The following is a 21,243-nucleotide window of genomic DNA, read 5'->3' as shown; positions in this document are numbered from 1 at the left end:
ATAGTCTGCCACTCCCAAGGCGGTAGAGGCCGCGTAGTTGCCATTATGACATTCTCTAAAATTGATGCGCCCGTTTCTTCGGACAATGCTTCCAACCGAAGAGACAGAGGAGGTCTAGTGCCTGGGTGGTTACGGAAAAGCCTAGCCGTAGACAGGTCGTAAATAACTGAATGGCATGGATGATGAAAATCTGATTTCACTTTGAGGGCATAAGAGAGACTTAAATATGTTCTTTGAAGATGTAGGGACCATTTGTTAGATTCAGCACACAGGCTTTCTACAGGGCTAGTCCTGAACGCACCAGTAGCAAGACGGATACCCAAGTGGTGGACGGAATCGAGCATCTTCAAAGCACTAGGTGTGGCAGAGTTATACACAATGGCTCCATAGTCAAGGCGTGACCGTATAAGACTTTTTTATAAGCTCAAGAGGCACCTTCTGTCACTTCCCCAAGATGTGCGGGACAAACACTTCAGTAGATTCATTGTCTTCAAGCATTTTATTTTCAAATATTTTAAGTGTGGGATAAAAGTTAGTTTGGAGTCTAAAATGAGGCCTAGAAATTTATGTTCATGACTAACAGATAGCCGTTCTCTATTAAGATCAATAACGGGCTCCGGTATTGCACCTCTCTTATTCAAGAAGAGAATGCACATACTTTTTTCAGGGTTTAGTTTAAAGCCGTTCTCGTCTGCCCACTTAGACAACTTATTCAGGCCAAGCTGCAGTTGACGCTCGCAGATACTAAGATTAACCTATTTGGATATCATCCACGTATACGGAATAAAACATTGTATGTGGTATGATAGTATGGAGCAAATTCATTTTTACAAGGAATAAAGTACAGCTCAGCACTCCACCTTGTGGCACACCAGTCTCCTGAGTAAATAGACGATATAGGACATTACCAATCCGAACATTAAATGTGCGGTTGCACAGATAACTTTGAATCACATTTAGCAAGTTGCCTCGGACGCCCCTTGTAGCTAGATCACGAAGGATTTCGAAACGCCAAGTGGTATCATATGCTTTTTCCATATCTAAAAATACTGATAAGAAAAACTGTTTGTGCACAAAGGCATCCTGGATATTTGTCTCGATGCGGACAAGTTGTTCTGTTGTGGATCTATGTTCCCTGAAGCCGCACTGCAAGGGATCTAGTATCTTGTTACTTTCAAGAAAATGCACCAGGCGCCGGTTAGTAATTTTCACAAAAAGCTTACATAGTCAGCTTGTTAGAGCTATAGGCCTATCGCTGCTGGCCAAAGACGGGTCCTTGCCCTCTTGCAGAATAGGGATTATGAATGCTTGCTTCCAGGCTGACGGGATGTAGCTGGCAGAGAATATGGCGTTAAAAAGAGAGAGGAGTGTTTTGTGTGCTTCGGGATGTAGGTGTTCAATCATCTCGTAAAGTATTCAATCGGTTCCAGGGGCCGATTTATTACAATTATGTATTGCAGCCTGAAATTCCGCCATATTAAAAGGACGGTTGTAGGATTAATCACTGCTCCCTTACTACTTTCCGAAAACGGGGCAGTGCTCAACACAAAAGATAGCACTGAGCTATTTGACAAATGCTTCTCTGCAGTTTTTACTAACGAACTGCCACTTGATAACACTCACATACTTGAACAACCATCTATTCGATTCCCTTTTTCATCCATCATAATAACGGAACATGGTGTTTCTCGTGCCATTGACAGGCTTCCTCATAAAACGAGCCCAGGTCCTGACGGTATAAGCGCTAAACTTCTAAAATTAACCTCGCACTACTCTTCAGTTTTGTTATCTCTAATATTTCAGCAATCACTCGATACAGGGTGCTTACCGGAAGATTGGAAAACAGCATTAGTGATACCGGTATTTAAATCAGGTAATACAGCAGACCCTAATAATTACAGACCTATATCACTGACATCTATCTGCTGCAAATTACTGGAACACATCCTATACTCTCACATTATAGCCTATCTTAACGATAATAACCTGCTCCTCAATAACCAACATGGCTTTCGCCAAAATCGCTCATGTCAGACGCAACTTTATGAACTCGTAACAGATATTCACATTTCTCTGCACAGATTGATTAGTACAGACGCCATTTTTATTGACTTTTCTAAAGCTTTCGACCGAGTACCTCATAATCGACTAAAACTGAAAGTTAGAAACCTACAGCTTAACTACAACACGACGCGATGGATTGAGGAGTTCCTAACGAACCGATTTCAAGTAATCAGTCTCGACAACTGCTTTTCTAACCGCACTCACGTCACTTCGGGAGTTCCTCAAGGATCCGTCCTTGGGCCACTGCTATTTTTAATATACATAAATGACATCGCAACTAATATTACCTCACATATACGTCTCTTCGCAGATGACTGCGTCTTATATAATGAAATAAGCTGCCCTGCCGACATCTCTGTGTTGCAGTCTGATTTAACAAAACTAACTGGCTGGTGTGACACATGGCAGATGGAAATTAACATAGCCAAAACTAAACACGTAAAATTTGCTTCGATACCTCAACCTACCTCTGGCCAATATGCAATACGCGGTATTACTGTTGACTCAGTATCTTCAATCAAGTACTTGGGTGTCCTGTTTACCTCCAATTTAAGCTGGAATGCTCACATTGAACACATCACCACAAAAGCATGCAAAAAACTTGGTTACCTGAAACGTCACTTACACCTTGCTAACACAGATACCAGACTTCGAGCATACAGTACTCTTATCAGGCCTTCTTTAGAATATGCGTCAATAATTTGGCACCCCCATCAGTCTAATCTCACGAACCTACTCGAATCAGTTCAAAATAAAGCTGCGCGGTTCATCTTAACTTCATACTCGCGATATCAAAGTGTGTCCGCCTTAAAGAAATTACTTAATCTCCCTTCACTTGGCATGCGCAGGAAATTATCACGGTTGACCTTCTTCCATAGCCTTTACCACAGCAACACTGCATTCGCTCGAGCCCATATCCTTCCCGCTCCCCACATCTCTACCCGCACAGACCATGTTCATAAAGTAAAACCTATATTTGCCAGGACTAACGCTTATCAAAATTCGCCTCTCGTTTTATCTATTGCTGAATGGAACTCGCTACCTGCAAACATTGTCTCGCTTACGGAATCATCATCATTTCATGCAGCACTACTAACCTGTTTAGAGTGTGTCAACCTGTCAGAACCCACATTTTCTTGAATATTTACTTAAACAGCGTTTTAAAGTGCTTGGCATTGTGTAAAATTCACTCCGTTTCATCTGCTATGTATCTGTGTCGGCTGTTTACCTAAACGTTTATTTGATTTGAGTACCCATCGTGTTCCGATGGGTACTGATTGTTTGCATCACATTCTAGGTTCTTATGCGTGTTTCACACTACTAAACATTGTATAAATTTCGTTACCCTTTTCTTTCTTTCTTTCTTTTTTTTGTTTGCTTCTGCTAGATGTTTTTTATGGTTCCTAATGCCTTCATATATTTACATTGTACAGATTTCACTCATGCTTGAACTTTTTCGTCCCCCCCTATGTAATGCCCTAATGGGCCCTTAGGGTACTCAAATAAATAAATAAATAAATAAAAATTGCTCTTGCCATTTCGACCCAGAGGCAGTCACTCAGCTTGTTTCTGGTATCTAAGGAATGAATCAGAGTGATGCAATGAGCTAGAAATGTTTTCAAAATGTGCCCCTAGAGAGTCAGCTTGGTCCTTAAGAGTATTTCCTTGCGTGTTTACTAATGGTAGAGGATGAGTTTGCCGACCCTTGATTTTATGCACTTTGTTCCAGGCTTTTCGTTCGTCAGTATAAGAGTTAATGCTAGAAATATATTTTTGCCAGCTTTCCCTTTTGCCACGGCGCTGCATTCTTCTACCCTCAGACTTTATTTTCTTGAAAATGATCAAATTCTCTGTAGTTGGAGAGTCTCGAAGATTGTTCCAAGCATTATTTTGATTTCCACGCGCTTTCTTGCAGTCGTCGTTCCACCATGGAACACGACGCTTACAGGGCGATCCATTTGTTATGGGGATACATATTGACGCCGCGTCAAATATAAACGCCGCGAAATATGCCACTGCATCTTCGATAGAAAGATTACAGAGGTCATTCCAAGTCAAGTGTGTCAGATCCCTGTAGCGTCCAATCGGCACAATCGACTTTCCACCGGGAGACATGTGGAGAGCACTCATCACCTTTTGTTAGTTTTATGACAATGGGGAAATGGTCACTCCCGTACGGATTCTTAATCACGTTCCACTCCAGATGCAGCAAGAGTGGACTCGATGCGATGCTTAAATCGATAGATGAAAATGTTTTGTTTGCAACACTGTAAAATGTAGGATCGTTCCCATTTAGCAAGCAAGCATCTGCAGTGACGAGGAAGTTTTCAACTAAGTGTCCTCTGGCATCACAACGACGGCTTCCCCAAAGGGTGTTGTGTGCATTAAAATCTCCAACGACAATGTAAGGTTCGGGCAGTTGACAGATAAAGGTATGGAATTCTGTTTTTGAAAGTTGGTAGTTCGGGGGGGGATATATACAGAGGTAATTATGATCACCTTATTAAACAGTACCGTGCGGACTGCAACTGCCTCTAGAGTTGTTTTAAGCTGCAGTTGCCGGCAAGCAACACCCTTATCTACAATTATTGCTAGACTGCCAGACGAGGCAATAGCGTCGTTGCAGTCTTTTCGATAAACGGCATACTGCCAGAGAAAGTTCGTGCGTGAAGGATTAAGATGCGTTTCTTGAACACACAGCACCTTTGGATTGTACTTATTTAAGAGTTCTTTAATGTCGTCTAGGTTGTGGAGTAAACCCCTGACATTCCATTGCATTACCTGTGTGTTCATAATGTATGTGTTTTGTGCTGTGTGTCTAAGAAATATAGATTAGATTAGTTCAGGAGACCTTTCCAGGCCCCCATGATACGAAATCTCTCTTTTTTCCCGATGTGCTCGAGGGAGCTGCGCCGTTCCTTGGGCGTCTGAGACGCCAGATTTGTGCTTGTATCCATCACCTCGTCTGAGGCAGTGGATACTGCCCATGCGGCGGGCACTTTCGCTGGAATGTTGGGCCGATCTGCTCGGGCAGTGGCCCTGGGTCCAACAGGCGCGAGGGTCTGCTGGTCCTCCTTTGCGAAGGCCGTTACAGCGCTGGCTGTTCCAGCTGGGGGGCTGATGGCGTGACCGCCGTCACACTCCGTGCGACTTGGGCGGCCGCCGAACGATGTAGCGCTACCCCCCGGCGCGCCACATCGGTGTAGGATAGACTAGCCTGATTGATGGAGAAGCGTTTGCGCGCCTCTTGGAAGAAAAGGTTCAGTTCGACTTTGATTTCGATTATTTGTTTTTCTTTTTTCCAGGATGGGCAAGAACAGGAGTACGCGGGGCGATCGCCTTCACAGTTAGCGCAACGGATGGTGGAAGTGCAAGTGTCGGACAAGGGCTCGTTTGATGCACATTTTGCACAAGTAGTGCGCCCTCGGCAGCTTTGCGAACCGTGTCCGAACCGCTGACACTTGAAGCATTGGCGTGGGTTAGGAATGTATGGCCTTACACGGAGTTTGCAGTATCCTGTTTCTATTGAGTCTGGTAAGTTGCTAGTTCCAAAAGTGATGATTATGTGCCTAGTTGGTATTTCTTTGTCATCTCGCCTTATTTTTATCCTTTGTACCTTGACGACATTCTGTTCTTGCCATCCTTCTAGTAATTCACTTTTGCTAAGTTCAAGAAGGTCATCTTCCGAGATGACACTGCGCACTGTGTTCATCGACTTGTGTGGCCCTACAGAAACGGGAATGTCCCCAAAGGCTACAAGTTTTGAGAGTCATATTGTGGCTTGTCGCAAACTTCGAGTAGAAGATTGCCACTTCCCATCTTCGTTACATTATAACCTGGGCCTATTGCTTCAGTGATAGATTTGGCTACAAGAAATGGTGATATCATTCGGACTGTCTTCGTTTCGTGCTGACTGTGGACAACGTGGTATTTAGGAAAGGACACTTTCGGTTGCATAAAAATGTTGAAATTGTTCACTGGTGCGCCCCCTCTTCAGGGAGCGATCAGGTAATGGGGGAAAAGCTTCTGCCATAAAAAATTGGAAAATTCGGCGGCAATGGTGGCCACCTACCACCAAGCCCAACAAGGGGACGCTACATGATTGGAAGCCTGCATATGCCAGCCATGCATTGCCACTATAACCTAATATAAAATACCCAAGGTTGGAAAATTACTCCAGGTTAATCCTTGCCGCCCGGAATACGGAAGTGAGGAGAAGTGAAGAGAAGATAGGAAAGATGAAAAAGACGAGAGAGAAAGACGAAGATCAGAGAGGAGGACAGGAAAAGGCAACTTCCGATTTCCCCCAGGTGGGTCAGTCAGGAGGTGTCGTCTATGTGAAGCAGAGGCCGAAGAGGTGTGTTGCCTCCGCCGGGGGGCCTTAAAGGTCCGAACACCTGGCATCGTCTCAACCCTCAGAATCCCCCTTTCCCCAGACACGGCTAAGCCGAGCACGGCTACACGCGGGAAGGGCCAACCCTCGTGTGCTCAGGTATGTGGTGTCGCAACACACCAAACGCCTGCTTATGCAGACGCCCCTGCGGGGTACAAAAAGGGAGGTTATGTCTCAATTAACGCACCAAACGCCTGCTGACGACATTTCGGGGTGAAATCATGGATGGCTAAATGTGCAATCACATCATTTTAAAGGGCCCCTCACCAGGTCTGGCCATTTTGAGCTGGCAAGCGCAGAGCATACAATGCACACCAACGATCGTGTCTGCTAGGTGTTACATTGCTATGCGCTGCGGAAAGGCCTGAAATTTCAATCCGAACGCCATTTCCCTGTTTCCCTCTTCACTCGCGGCAAATCCGCCCGGAGAGGAACGGTGACATAGCCGGGCTCCTGCGCCTACGTAATCCTGTCCGCAGTGTGACGTCGCTCATGGTGACATGTGACTTCGAGAATTATTCAAGATAACATCTGTTACCTGTGCGATCTGTCACTTGAATTGACGAATTGAAGTTTAGAGAAACAATAAAACACACAAACAGAATGTCTGCGTGTTTTTTGTTTTACTTCGCACTGAAGCAAGAGAGATGTACTTCTGCTTCGTCTGCTTGTTCCCACGGTCGTGCGGTCACGTGCGCAGGTACCGGAACTATGCCATTTTCTACCGCGTTCCTGCGTGTGATCACGCTCTGCAATCTGCTTGTTCTTCCTCAGTATTCATGTAGCACTGAATTATACTGCTAGTCATGTTTCTTTGTGCACAGCACGCAAAATCGTGTGCTGCGCGCACGAGACAATAGCTCGCGCGCGGCGCTGTCTGCGGAAATGAGTAGCGCAGGAAAAAAAAAAAAAAAAAAGAAGCAAGGAGAAAAAAAAAATGGAGGTGGGGCCTGTGATGTATGCGTCATGCGATCCTCGAGGTCTGATATGAGAGAATGCAGGGGAGGGATTTCGCTTACAAAGACTAGACGGGGCGAGTGGAGAGAGTGTCTTGCTATGCAGTGGAGCTTGCCTTCTGAAATCATGGGTTTGCAACACTGAAATATTACTATCTCGGCTATTAATGAGCCAATTTGAAAAATTTTTGAAGCAGAACGCTCCCTAGAGGTCACATAACAACTTCCAGCATATAACCAAATTTTGCTATGGGGCCTGGTGAGGGGCCCTTCAAAAATCAGCAAGACTAGCAGAACAGCAAAAGACATGCCCTCAAAATACTATGCCATAGTTCAGTTATACAAAAAAAATACAACCACAACGTCCTCATTTGAGCATGATATTATCTCAACTGTTCAGCTTTTAATTCAGTTTGAACTTGGTAAAGACACATTACATAGCAAGTTCAAGAAGGTCAAGCTTTTGCTGACTGCATATGCGGAGGCAATTTGCGAGCCAGAGACGCACCATAGACACCCTGTTCTGGATACAACCTGTAATGCTTAAGAGTGTATATTTCTTGAGCTGTATTGGTTGAGTGAGGCATATCAGCGTCAGCAAGTCAACTAAATGTGCACTGCATTAATTAGTTTATGATGTACATGTCACCATGTCCATGCCACTACTGGATGTTGTGAACTCACCAAATCCGTGTGAATGCCCATGCCCATTTCCATGTGAGTGAGCATCACCATGCGCATGGCTGTGGCTGTGTTCATGGCTGTGGCTGTGGCTATGGCTGGGCCCATGGCTGTGGGAATGCCCATGACCCTCACCTGCAATAAAGAGGTAAATTATTTAAAATACAAAAATCACCCAATTGCAGGCATTTGTACAGACTTTCCGCTTGTTTTCTGTAAACACCTGAACAGAAAAGAATCTTTCTTGCCAGGATATCTAAGAATATGACCACCTGAAAGCATGCTATCTCACCAGTTGAAGCTTTAGAGGAAGGCAACACAATTAATTGTACAACTATGCAGTGACAAATAGCATTACCGCCCTTGTAACGGTTCTCAACATTGTTCACTCCACGCAAGAGACACACTAAATATATCAAATGGAAGTTTCAACAAATTTGACAGAGCAGAATGGTAAGCACAAAACATGTCTCCAAGTACAGTTATCACAAACTCAGCAAAAACAACTAAAAGACATGACTAAATTTTTGTAGATAAACTACGACAACAATTTCCTGAACAACTTTTTTTGAAGAGTGGCAAAGGAAACCTTAAAATCTTAAAAGCATTTAATTTATGCTAACGCACAGCCCTATGATGAAGACATTGCCATCCAGGGCTTGTATACACAAAACGTGCCTCACACAAAAACATCTCCACATTAGAGAGTTTTAGTTTGCCCATAAATACCCTCTATGAAACACTGGTTTATCAGGGCTGTGGACGGCAGCATTGACGCTCATAGTGACACCTTGTGATGCTATGTCCAACACGTTTGAAACACTTTTGTGTTATGCTAGTGTTCTCATCAAATAAAATGTCATAGAGACTGAATGTCAGCAGTTAGGTTACTGCCTGGGCTTTACAACAGCAGTTGAGCAAAACATGGCAAGTCACAGCAATAATAGCTCTGTTCCTCTCTGGTTAAAGACTGCGCCACGAGTTGGCACCACCCACATGGTGGATAGCATACATGTATCTCGTAACTCGGTATTTCACAAGGAGCAATGGATTTACACGCAAGGTAAACCTCTCCATTGTCTGGCATTTGGGTGTCTATCACTTATAACGGGGATCGACGTGCTGAAGAGACAGTCATGAGGGATCTTTACAAGACACATTGCAATTTGCCAACACATAGTAATTTCACCAACTCTAAACTAATCTAATTTTCGCTTCGACCCTCGCCACCTTTTTGCAGAAAGTTGTTTGTGGTGCAGGTCAGACAGTAGTCAACAAGTAAAAGCATGTCGTATACACACACGACGCACTCACCCCCATGGGAATGCCCATGCTGGAATGCAAAGATGCCGACCAGGTTGACCAGGAAACCCAGCACCGAAACAATGAAGAGGCGTTCATGTTTCACCTCTGGTGGTTCTATGGCTCTCTGGAAAAAACAGAGCACCATTTCGCTCAACCAAACTTCTCTGCAAACATTCAGTATCACCCTTTTGGTGGATCATCTGCTGTCTAGCAGCCTGTGGCATGAGCCTGTAGCAGCACGACTATCACCTCCAAAGAAGGTGAAGAAGAATATGGACTCACGTGCAGGTAGCATGAGAATAGAACACACAAGCGCTTTCAGCTATTCTACGACACGAGCGGACGTGGTGTCGGCTGCTCGTGTCGGCTGCGGACGATGGCTGGCCGGCTTAAATAAACCGTGGCTATGGCGGCTACCTCTTCGTGGCGCTTCCCAGAAGCCTAAGTCAAGAACTGCAAACATCTATGGGAGAGACATCTATTAGTGACCCGGACATGATAAGCCCAGCTATGCCAGCATCAACCTACAAGTTGGTGACCCGGATGACCGAGCCCAGCGATGCTGGCATCAGCGCACTGACCCTACCAAGGCGAGTGTTGTGGCTTCACGCAGTCCAACAGACGGCCCGCGGCTGTAGGGTGTCCGGCAATCTTACATTGACATGCGGGACCTCTGGTTCATTCAGCTGGACACCACTTCCTTCTCAACAAGGTTCCAGGCTCCAACTCCTACGACGACTTGTCGGTAGTTGTCCTAGCTCACTATGTCACTTCGAGCGCTCGGGCATAACCACTCTCACCATTTGAACCAGCCATTATTCCGCATCTGTTCTACATCGCTTGCAGCCATCCGTGTTCATTGTCAGCATGTGCCAACTTAAGCATCAAACCTCTACTTTGTCCATGAGCATCCTCCCCAGCTCAGAGGCAGCTGCGCAACGACTATTTCCAAGGAATTCACGCTTTTGGCCATTTTACGGCCCGTCACTCTCCTTCCTTGGACGTTCCCACAAGCTGTCTGCTTTTTGTTCAGGGGCACCTCACTCATCACCGATTCAGAGGCTCTCCCACCAGCTCCACTAGGTGCAAATTTCACTCTTGCAGGCACGACAATGACACAAGCACAGCTTTCCTGATGCCTTCAGCGACCACAGCGCTACCGGCATTTGAGATTTCACCACAAACAGCAGCAGGCTCACACCTTCCATGGGTGCGTGGCCTACTGAAGTTTTACAGGAACAGTTCTGCCATCTGGTTCCTTCAGCTCGAGCATCACTTCTAAGTCTACATTGTGAGTGACTAACACTTGCGTTATCTCCACGCAAGTTCTGGGCTGCCAGACGGTCTACTTTTGGATCTCCGACTTCTACAGGTCCGGGCATTTACGAGCACCTGTGGCAGGTCATGATTTCGCACTACTGTATCACTGTGGCTGCACCTTTCCCACAACCTACGCTGCCGGTGCTGCCTGGTACCTTTCTCTTGGATTGCGTGAATCCGACACTACCAACGATGACACCATCTGCACCCTTTACCTGGACTTTACCACTGGACTTTATTTCAATTGTGCTTCGGATTAGGAGGGGAGCCCAGTAGCAGCATGACTATTGCCTCGAAAGCAGGCAAAGAAGAAGATGGGCTCACGTGCAGGTAGCGCAAGAATAGAACACGCTAGCGTGCTTGACCTGAGCGGGCGTGGTGTCGGCTGCACCATGGATGACAGGCCTAAATGAACTGTGGCTACGGTGGCTACCTTTTTGCGCTGCTTCCCACGCTGCTTTGGAAATATCACCGGTCGGCAGCTGGCTGCTAGAAAAGAGCTTGCTACTCGAGTCCAATCTTCTACTGAATCGTATGTCTTGTACATACAAGACGTGCTCACTCTTTGCTGGAAAGTTGATGAGAAAATGGCCGAGGCTGACAAAGTCGGCCACATACTCAAAGCCATCGTGGACGATGTGTTCAACTTGTTGGTCTTCAACAATGTGTCCACCATCAACGTCATTGTCAAGGAATGCTGCCGCTTTGAGCTTGCGAAAAGCCACCGCGACATTCCACAGTTGTCTCAGCTCTTTAACACGGCTGCGACGTTGTCTTGCGTCGACCTTACCACTTCATCACCTTTAAATGAGCACGTCACACGTGTTGTTCGCCGCGAGCTCGAGGCTACAACTCCTGCACCATTCTATCAATGCCCCCTTGACCCCACCATTGACCAACCAGCCCCAGCGATTTCTCTTATTCAGGTAGCCGTGCGGCAGGAATTTGCAAACCTAGGTTTTCCTGCTGCCTGCTCCGTCACCCGACCTGACATGCGACTGGTGCCGACTGCTACGCCTCACGGCAATCTGTATTCCCCTTCCAGATACCGTAACCCTACCGAGTGGAGAACTCCGAACGACAAGCCCATTTGCTTCCACTGCCTCTGCATTGGCCACGTCGCTCGCCACTGCTGCACCTCCTGGATGTCACCGTATTCAAGCTCCTCTTCCACGTCTCCTCACCCATATGCTGACCCGCGCCGTTACTTGCCTCGCCGTATGCCTCCCACCTCTGATGTATCCGTCGATGTCAGTCATCCTGCTTGCTCGCCGTCACCTCAGCGCTGTCAGTCCCCACCGTCCTAGCCACGCCACCATTCGTCGCCGACCAATTATGGACCTTCCCGGATGGAAAACAGGGCCATGCAGCTCTTACAGGTAGTGCTACATCACGTTAGTCCTGTCCAAATCCTCCGGTGATGCTCCTCACTGACACGAACCTAATTGAAGTAGACGTACATGGTGTTCCTATGGTGGCATTAATTGATACTGGAGCTTAAGTGTCCATAATGAGCACTAACCTATGTCGTTGCCTCAAAAAAGTTCTTACGCCTGCCATCACTCAAGCCGTATGTGTCGCCATTGGCGCCACTATTGCCGTCAGGAGTATGTGCACTACTCGCATAGAAATTGCTGGCCGCCATGTTCCAGTCCTGTTCACCGTGCTGACCAGCTGCCCCCATGACCTAATCTTTGGGCTCGACTTTCTCACAATGCATTCTGCCCTCATCGACTGTGCTTCCTCTTCTTACAGACGTTCGCCCCGGACAACCAAACACCCTCTGCTCTACAGTGTTTGTTTGCTTACCTCCAAAAGCCCTAACCTTCGTCGAATTGGCCTCAACGGCAACCGTGCCTGATGGTGACTATGTCATCGCACCCATTCGTGATGTCTTCCTGGCGTGCAACATATCTGTGCCGCACTGCATCGTAACCCTTGCCGCTAATCGGATGTGTCTCCCTGTTATCAATTTTGGCTTGACGAAGCAAGTGTTACCTGAAGGCATAGCGGTGGCCACGCTCTGGTCAGTGACAGCCGACCATGTCACTGCTTTTGCAGCCGACGCGTCTCCAGATCCTCCTGATTACCCGCAACATGCCTTGAACCTCGACAGCCCATTACATCCCATGGTCGCTTCGGACCTCGGACCTGACCAAGCAGCCGCCCTATGTCACCTTTTGCTTTCCTACCACGACATATTTGACACTGACAATCGACCCCTTGGTCAGACGTCACTTGTTAAGCATCGGATAAACACTGGTGATGCTGTTCCCATCCACCGCCGACCGTATCGCGTGTCCATGGCAGAGCGGCAAGTTAGTATTGAGTAGGAAGTAACCAAGATGCTCGCCAGAGGCAGTGTTGAGCCCTCGTCGAGTCCTTGGGCATCGCCGGTCGTGCTTAGTAAAAAAGAAAGATGGCACGTGTTGTTCCTGTGTTGATTAACACCACCTAAACCAAATTACTAAAAAGGATGTTTACCCTTTACCACGAATCGACAACGCTCTTGACTGTTTTCATGGTGCCAAATACTTTTCGTCCATCGACCTTCGATCTGGTTATTGGCTGATTTACCAAGAAAAGACCACTTTCGTCACTCCAGATGGCCTCTACCAATTAAGGTTACTGTATGCCGTTCAGTTTATGCGATGCCCCTGCCACGTTCGAATTGATGATAGACTCTCTGCTTCAAGGTTTCAAATGGTCAACTTGCCTTTGTTACCTCGACGAAATCCTTGCGTTCTCTCCTACATTTGAGATGCACCTTGAGCATGTCGCAGCTATTCTTGACGTCTTCCACAAGGCTGGGCTCCAATTAAGCTCATCGAAGTGCCACTTTGGGGGCCAATAGATTACAGTGCTAGGCCATCTCGTCGATGCTTCCGGAGAACAGCCCGACCCGGAGAAGGTTCGAGCAGTAACGGCATTTCCTGTACCTCGATCTGTCAGATGTCCAGAGTTTTGGGGAGCTCTGTTCTTATTTTCAATGGTTCGTGAAAGATTTCGCAGCAATTGCTCGACCACTCACTGAACATCTGAAGAAAGACGTACCTTTTACGTAGGGTTCCCCTCAGGCTGCCGCATTTTCACGCCTTATCACGATTCTCACCAATTCACTGGTCTTGGCCCACTTTGACCCGTCCGCACCTTCAGAGGTCTGAACCGATGCCTATGGTTATGGGACCGGTGCCGTCTTATTGCTACGCCAACACAGACACGACAGCATATGTCTTGCTCTTGTCTGGGCCGTTTCAAAGTCCCGCTCATATTTACACGGCAAGCCCTTCTCAGTAATCACAGACCATCATGCGCTCTGTTGGCTTTCATTGCTCAAAGATCCTACTGGCCGGCTCGGTCGTTGGGCCCTCCGACTACAAGAATACCCCTACACAGTGACTTACAAGACGGCACGCTAACACCAGGACGCAGATTGCCTCTCTTGCCATCCAGTCGAAGACGCAACCTCTACGTCTGAGACTGACACCGACGCCTGTGTTCTCTGTTTTTCCACTGCTCCATGTCGCCGACGAGCAGCGCCGTGACCCGTCCTTGCGTATCATCATTGACCGCCTGGAATTGGCACTTGCTGACAGTTCCCTTCGCTTATTCACACTTCAAGATGGCGTACTCTACCGCCACAACGTTCACCCCGATGGCCCAGCATTACTCCTTGTGATCCTTAAACACCTTCGCTCGGCTGTTCTCCACGAACTTCATGACTTCCCTACTGCTGGTCACCTGGGTGTGTCACGTACCTACGACCAGATCCGCCGATGCTTCTTTTGACCAGGGCTTGCTCGCTCCGTTCGAAGATATGTAGCTGCGTGTGAGAAATGCCAGCGACGTAAGACACCATCGACACCCCCTGCTGGGTACCTTCAACCACTCGACATTCCCGCAGAACCATTCTTTTGGGTTGGTTTGGACTTACTTGGCCCTTTTACTCTTTGTACCTCTGGGAACAGGTGGGTCGCTGTGGCCACGGATTACGCCACGCGCTACGCCATCACCCGAGCGCTTCCTACAAGATGCGCCACAGATGTCGCCAATTTTCTTCTGATTTTATTGATTTTATTACATGGAGCTCCGCAACAACTTCTCACAGACAGTGGCCGGACATTCCTATCAAAAGATATCGCGGACATCCTGCACTCCTGTGCCACGAGGCACAAGCTTTCCACATCATACCATCTGCAAATAAATGACTTCCCGGAGCGTCTCAATTGCACTCTCACAGACATGCTCGCGAAATATGTCTCTTCAGACCACATTGACTGGGATGTCGCTCTAGTCACATTTGCTTATAATTCCTCGCACCACGACACAGCCGGTTATTTCCAATTTTTCCTTCTGTTCAGCCGAGAACCAGCACTGTCCCTCGACACAACTCTCCCTGTTCACGCAGCACCGACCAGTGAATCTGCACTTGACGCCATTGCCCGCTGTGCCCACGCAAGGAAAATTGCCCATGACCGCCTTCTGAAATCCGAAGAGAGTCAAAGGAGTTTGTACAACTGGTGACACCTAGACATGCCCTTCCCGCCTGGTTCTTTGGTGCTTCTATGGCCTTTGTCGCGTCAGGTCAGCCTGTCAGAAAAAGTGCTCTCTCATTACACAGGACCATACTGAATGCTTTGTGCTGCGACTCCCGCCACCTACGAGATCGCCCTTGACACCCCATCGGCTTCCCAGTCCAGTGATATTGTGCACGTTACATGACTGAAACAGTATCACCGTCCCAGTCACGACATTTAGATGCTCCGGGACGTCGCTTCAGCCGCCAGGGGATTATGCTACACATGTGTAGTATTTGATTGTTTGAACGAGGCGCATGGGCGCCATCACTCGAGAAAAGAGGAGGAAGAACGCTCTCTGGCTCTCGCGCTGTCAGCTGAACTGGCCAGTGCTGCATTATCCATATCTTGTTTATAATCTCCAGTTTTAATCCCTCGTTCTGGTAACAATATTTTTACCCGTAGCAATAAAAATTGAAAACAAGAGAGGACCAGGAAGAAAGACAAATGCACTTTGTCTTAATGAAGCTCCAGTCTCTCATGTTAATGTGTTAACCTTGTAATGATGCCCAACATGATTAACAGCGGTAGAACAAGGAATATCACTGAAGCTGATGGTTCAAGAAGAAACTTGTTTTCCTAGGAGCAGCAACTGACAAAGACAAGTCGAAATGTTAGCTCCAGCGAAATTCCTTGTTCTACTACTGTTAATAATTCAAGCCGCCACCTTCCTGTGAACCAGTCTCCTGTTTGCAATGCTCACTGCATCATATATGCTACGCTGTTTGATACCTTAAAATTTTGATTTAAGCATAGTCTATAGTAGTAGGGTTCTTGATATGTGGGATTGAATTTTCAATTGTGGATAGTTCATCAGCAAATGAACTAGTTAATTAGTTACTATACAAATTAAATATTAACACAATTACACTGATCCTGTCTGTGAAAATTTATGATCCATGGTCAGAAATAAATGTAAACAAGTTTATCCAATTTTCCTTTTTGTAGAACTGTGTTTAAGGATTATGAATTTAACAGCGCCACAGAAAACAAGATGTAAAATGTGAAGTGCCCAGGACAGGTTCTGAGCATCGACTAATCTTACTACAATGTACATGCATTGATACGCTCACATATGTGTCAACAGTTTCAGAACACATCACTTCTGATCACACATGTACACCATGTACACACCACATGCATCCTCTTACTCAAGTAATCGCAGAATATTTTGGTGGGGATCTTCGTAGAAGGGGCTCATTGGGTGCAGAAGAAATGAAGGACTGCCCCCTATGAGATCAGTTTTAGTGCAATAATACTGCTTAAGGCATCGAACACAGAACCCAGCTTCGCAGTAGCAGTGACGCTAAGTTAAAAGACATAAGCTTGCACAATGATTCTTTATCCCCATCATTAGAGTTTGGAACCAGCTACAAACATGCACTAAAGAAACATTTAGACCACTCCTGCACAGACAGCTGAAGTACATATGCAGGCTGTCATAGGTAGCTAGTTTAGCGGTGTGGCTAAATTAAATTAAATTACATTCTGGAGTTGCCAAAACCAAGATTTCATTATGAGGCACACCAAAGTGCGGGACTCCAGAATAATTTTGATCACCTGTGGTTCTTTAACGTGTACCCAATGAATGGAAAACATATGGAAACGTGAGGATTTGTAGAGGTCCACAAATCAGGATTTGTGAAGACCTGCAAAAAACACTGTTGCCAGAAGGCACAAAAGCTTGACACTATTCATTCCACACTGCAAAAATGAAGAACACAGAGAGAACACAAGCCTCCACAGGGAGTGTACAGCACTAAGTTCACTGGCGTAATCATTGATGGCCAATGAAAGCAGTCTCACCTCAACGGCCTCAGAGAAGATGAAGAATGCGATAAAGAGGAGGAAAAGGCCATTGACAAATCCTGCAAGAACTTCTGCCCGCACATACCTGCAGAAAAGAAGAAACAAACAGGCCCACGGCTGTCTCACAAGGACGGGTAAACCACAAGGCAGCCACGGGCAAGGGTAAAGGTTGAAGGCACACTGCCATTAAAGCAGTAAAATGCTCACTACTGAGCAGTGTTGAATTGTGAAAGGAAGACAAGTATAGTGGTGGCCCAGCCAGTTTAGGATTTGGAACAATTTTTGTAGCAGAAAAAATGTCATTGTGGAACAGTTTAGGAGAAGCCACACCCGCATTTTGGAGCAGCTTCGGAGCAGGAAAATTGGTGTTTTTGAAACACGAAGTAGTACAGCTGTAATCTGTAGCCATTTGGCGAAGCTTGTTATTACTGTGCAATCGTTAACAATTTGAGGGTCGATTTTTTTCACCATCTGTGACCGCCCAGGGTTGATCTTTTTTTATTGCAGATTCCAATTGTTCTTAGGGACTTATTTCGAAAAAAGCTTACCGTAATTTTTTAGGGTGACCGTAAAGTGAGAAGAAATATTTTGCATTGGTATATATGTACTCTTCATTCATGAATAACAACAATAAAAAGAAAATAAACTTATAAGAATTAAAAATTTGATGCATTGTTATACAGATAGTTTAAGGCTTTGAAAATGCGCACACGAGAATATGTCACAAGAATCAAATGTTCCTGCTCTTACACTAACGTACATCCATAGCGTAATCGAACTGCGTAGATGCGCACACTCAAGAAAACTGTGTGGTTGTGCGCCCGTCAAAAAAGCAAAATGTGACAAACTTCCACTAATCTTATCGCCAACCAGAAGCAATTAGTTGTCGCGAGTCTCCAAAAAAGAAAGCAATGGAAATGCATGCCCGACGGTATCCTTCCTATGCGCACCCCTGTGAGCATTAACCGAGTGGGAAACAAGTGGTCGCCCTTTGAGCAATTAGTAACGAGGTAGCCATCAGTTTTGCAAGCGCAAGAAACCGAAACCGCCCGCGGAACAAAACCCAAACTGCCACCCGCCCGCGCGTGCACGCCAATGCGCGAGCAGTAGTATACAGACGCGTGGGAGCAAACTAGCTCAAAAAGAAAACATGCAACGATAACTGAGAGAGGGAGGCGCGTGAAAAAATTCCTTCTTTTTCCACATAGTAGCAACACATGACAGAAAAGAAAAATTTGAAAATTGGCGCGCTTTTTAAACGTACAGATGGCACCGTAAATATATGGCATCGACCACTTTGGGCTTGTTCACGGCGCCGTATATTTACGTCATTGACCCTGAAAGAGTTAAGTGCTGCTCAACAGTGAATCAAGACACAAATCCAACAGCAATTAGTTAAGCTTGCCTTTCCAGGGATGGTATACAATGCACGCTATGACGCAAACATTTTTATTTGGGTAGAAAAAAGAAATTGCAGACAATAAAATAAAATTTTGTAGATTAATGAGAACAAAGATATGCACAAAAAGCTCCAAATAGCTCTAAAGGCCTGCCAGTACCCCTATTAGGCGTATCGGTACTTGTATTGTGATAGGAGATGGTGGGTGCCTGCATGTATAATTAAGGGAAGCATACTGTGTCCACTGACAACTGCCCCTCCCCACTTTGTGTATGCTTCACCGTGTAACACTACTGTATAAAGCTGAAACTGACTTTCGGAAACTGACATTATGTAACATGCCTTACTTTCTGAGCTTCGAAGCCATTGGCGAGGATTACAAAGGCGGGGTCGGCGCCATTGCTAAAAGTGACGAATTTTTTCAATGAAAAATACCGCACTAAACAGCAACATTGGTAGGTAATGTCGAAGTAGCTAGGCCTTGCGTTGCCGTGATGGTGGCTACGGCTGCCAGTGGATCTGCGTGCGAGAGTGGAGGGTTCGAGGCGGCGAGATAGTCAATATGGCCGTGGTGGTGGCTTCGATTAATGCTGCTTTGGAACTGCAGTCATGGCAAAAAGTTAGGAAAATCAGGTGGCTAAGGTTTTTTGCGTCTGAAATTTCTGACGTCCTTTTACATTGACCCTATTGGGTACGTGGCGGTGCTGCGAATGCATCTGAATTTTTGGGCATGTCCGAAAAATCAGCTGTCCAGGAAATCAGCCGACTGTATTTGAATGTTCACAAATCGATTTTTATAGTGGAGTAGTTGCACAACCTTACTGAAAACATAGCACTGCCGTGTAAACACGAAAATACCAAACTTTTGTGCAGTTGCCGCAAATTACACTCTAGTGGGTGCAGCCAGGAGTAGGCAAGTCGAATTGTAGCAAAATGGCGGAGATGGCACAGTTGGACCATCACTGCGAGGACAACCAGGACAGACACAGAATGGCACTTTTCATGTCTGTCCCGATCGTCCATGTCTTTATTGTGCACTTCAATGGTACTCATTATGAAATACCAACTACTATATGGGAGAGTGAAGACTTCCTTGCTACACAAAGACCCTGAAAAAAAAACATAAACAAAAAGCAAATAGAGGGTCTGGAAAATATGGGGCACCTAAGCAATTATTATGATGTGTAAATGCAAGAGCATTACTTGTCACTGAGTGTGTTCCTGAGTTTGGCGTTGTGGCAAAATGTTGCTCAGTTTACTGCTGCTATGTTATTTTTCCAAGTGTAATGTTGCTGCTTATGAGGCTGCAACAATGCAATATCACAAACTGGCCATATTGTGATCTCTCAGCTGAGTTCTATTTGCAGAGTTCTCAATATAGTGTTTCACACACCATTGCATTCAGTGCTCTTTCTCTATGACAGCACTTTTCTGAGTGGCACCATGGTGTTGAAATATTTCTTCACCAGATTCGTAGGAGAACTGCACCTCATACTCTGGGGGGATGACGTAGTTGTTGCCTGACAGGTGCCAGAAGCGAGTTGCATCTTATTCGTCATTGTCGTCCATGGGCTCCAGTGACGGCATCTGCAGCTCCAAGTTGATTGACAGTAGCATGGTGTTGCAATCAGAGTAGTATGTCAATCTGCCCTACTTTGTGCACTGTGCATGGCATGTTCTCGAACGCCAAGTTGATTCCGGAGCCTCGCGAAGTGGTGATTGCATCTATTGGAGAGACGAGTCTGAAGTTGAGATTGGTGTGCATCACACCGATGAACGTTGGTGTTGTCCTGATTGAAGTCTCCTACGACGAGCATGGACATGCTGCAGCGTAGAGCTGAAGGCAGATTCCTCTACATGGTGCACAATCCAGTGAATCACCCACCAGGCAGAGCCCAACCACATGCACAGCCTAGAAGATATTGAAATGGGCAGAGATATAAGGTTAAATGGGACCGTGTTTACTATTCAGAAGATATGGCCCGTACAACAAGTATGGCAGAGTGTTAGGCTAGTCCCACTACGACGTCTCTTTCATCTTGTTGGTGATCATATTCTTTGTCGCTCTCGTGACACCGTGACATAAACGCCAGTGGTGAAAGCGCCGATCCAGCGCCTGTTAGACGGTGGGCGCATGACGTGGCTTGAGACGGCCCACGTGGACGACATCAGACAACGTGGACGAAGGGGAAGCATCGGCTGGAGCTATTCCATAAGTGACATCACTGAGTTGTCGGATGACGTGGTAAGGGCCAGAGTACTGGGAGAGCAGTTTTTCCAATAGGCCCACATGCCATGAAGGATTACAAAGGAGGACGAGGTCAGCGGCAGAGAACTGGACATCATGATGACAGTTGTCATAAAGAGACTTCTGTCTTGCCTGCGACTCGGAAAGGTGCCAGTAGGCAATCTGGCGTGCTATTTTAGCAGGGAAGAAGTTTGGGCGTGTTGGTGGGATACATACAGACTGGGATACATAGCGCAAAAAATTTTTTTGCAAACCTGGCAAAAAATCTGGCATGCCTTGGCAGCTGTTGCTATGGCATCACGAGCATACTCAGACAGGCACTCGAGCAGTTGGCAGGAGCGTGTCGAAAGGCAATGTTGGGTGACGTCCAATGAGGAGATAGAAAGGGGAGTAGAAACGGTGTCGTGACGTGATGAGTTGTATGCGAACGTCACAAATGGGAGGGCTGCATCCCAGTCATGATTGTCGGAGGAGACATACATAGAGAGCAT

At 46.3% G+C, this 21,243-nt stretch overlaps 1 protein-coding gene across 1 annotated transcript in view; it reads right to left on the bottom strand.

The window, feature by feature from the left end:
- ZnT86D (solute carrier family 30 member 7) overlaps nucleotides 1-21,243 on the bottom strand; it is a 136,370-nt gene that overhangs the window by 66,070 nt on the left and 49,057 nt on the right. The window contains exons 4-6 of the mRNA XM_075673351.1: nucleotides 17,103-17,190; nucleotides 9,409-9,523; nucleotides 8,098-8,229 (exon numbers count right to left, since the gene is read on the bottom strand). Coding sequence (XP_075529466.1) covers nucleotides 8,098-8,229; nucleotides 9,409-9,523; nucleotides 17,103-17,190 — 335 coding nt within the window. The remainder of the gene's footprint in view (nucleotides 1-8,097; nucleotides 8,230-9,408; nucleotides 9,524-17,102; nucleotides 17,191-21,243) is intronic.

This window comes from Dermacentor variabilis, chromosome 10, assembly GCF_050947875.1.
Source record: "Dermacentor variabilis isolate Ectoservices chromosome 10, ASM5094787v1, whole genome shotgun sequence".
Lineage (NCBI taxonomy): Eukaryota > Metazoa > Arthropoda > Arachnida > Ixodida > Ixodidae > Dermacentor > Dermacentor variabilis.
Note: the sequence above shows the minus strand (reverse complement) of the source record. Positions and strands in the feature narration are given on the sequence as shown.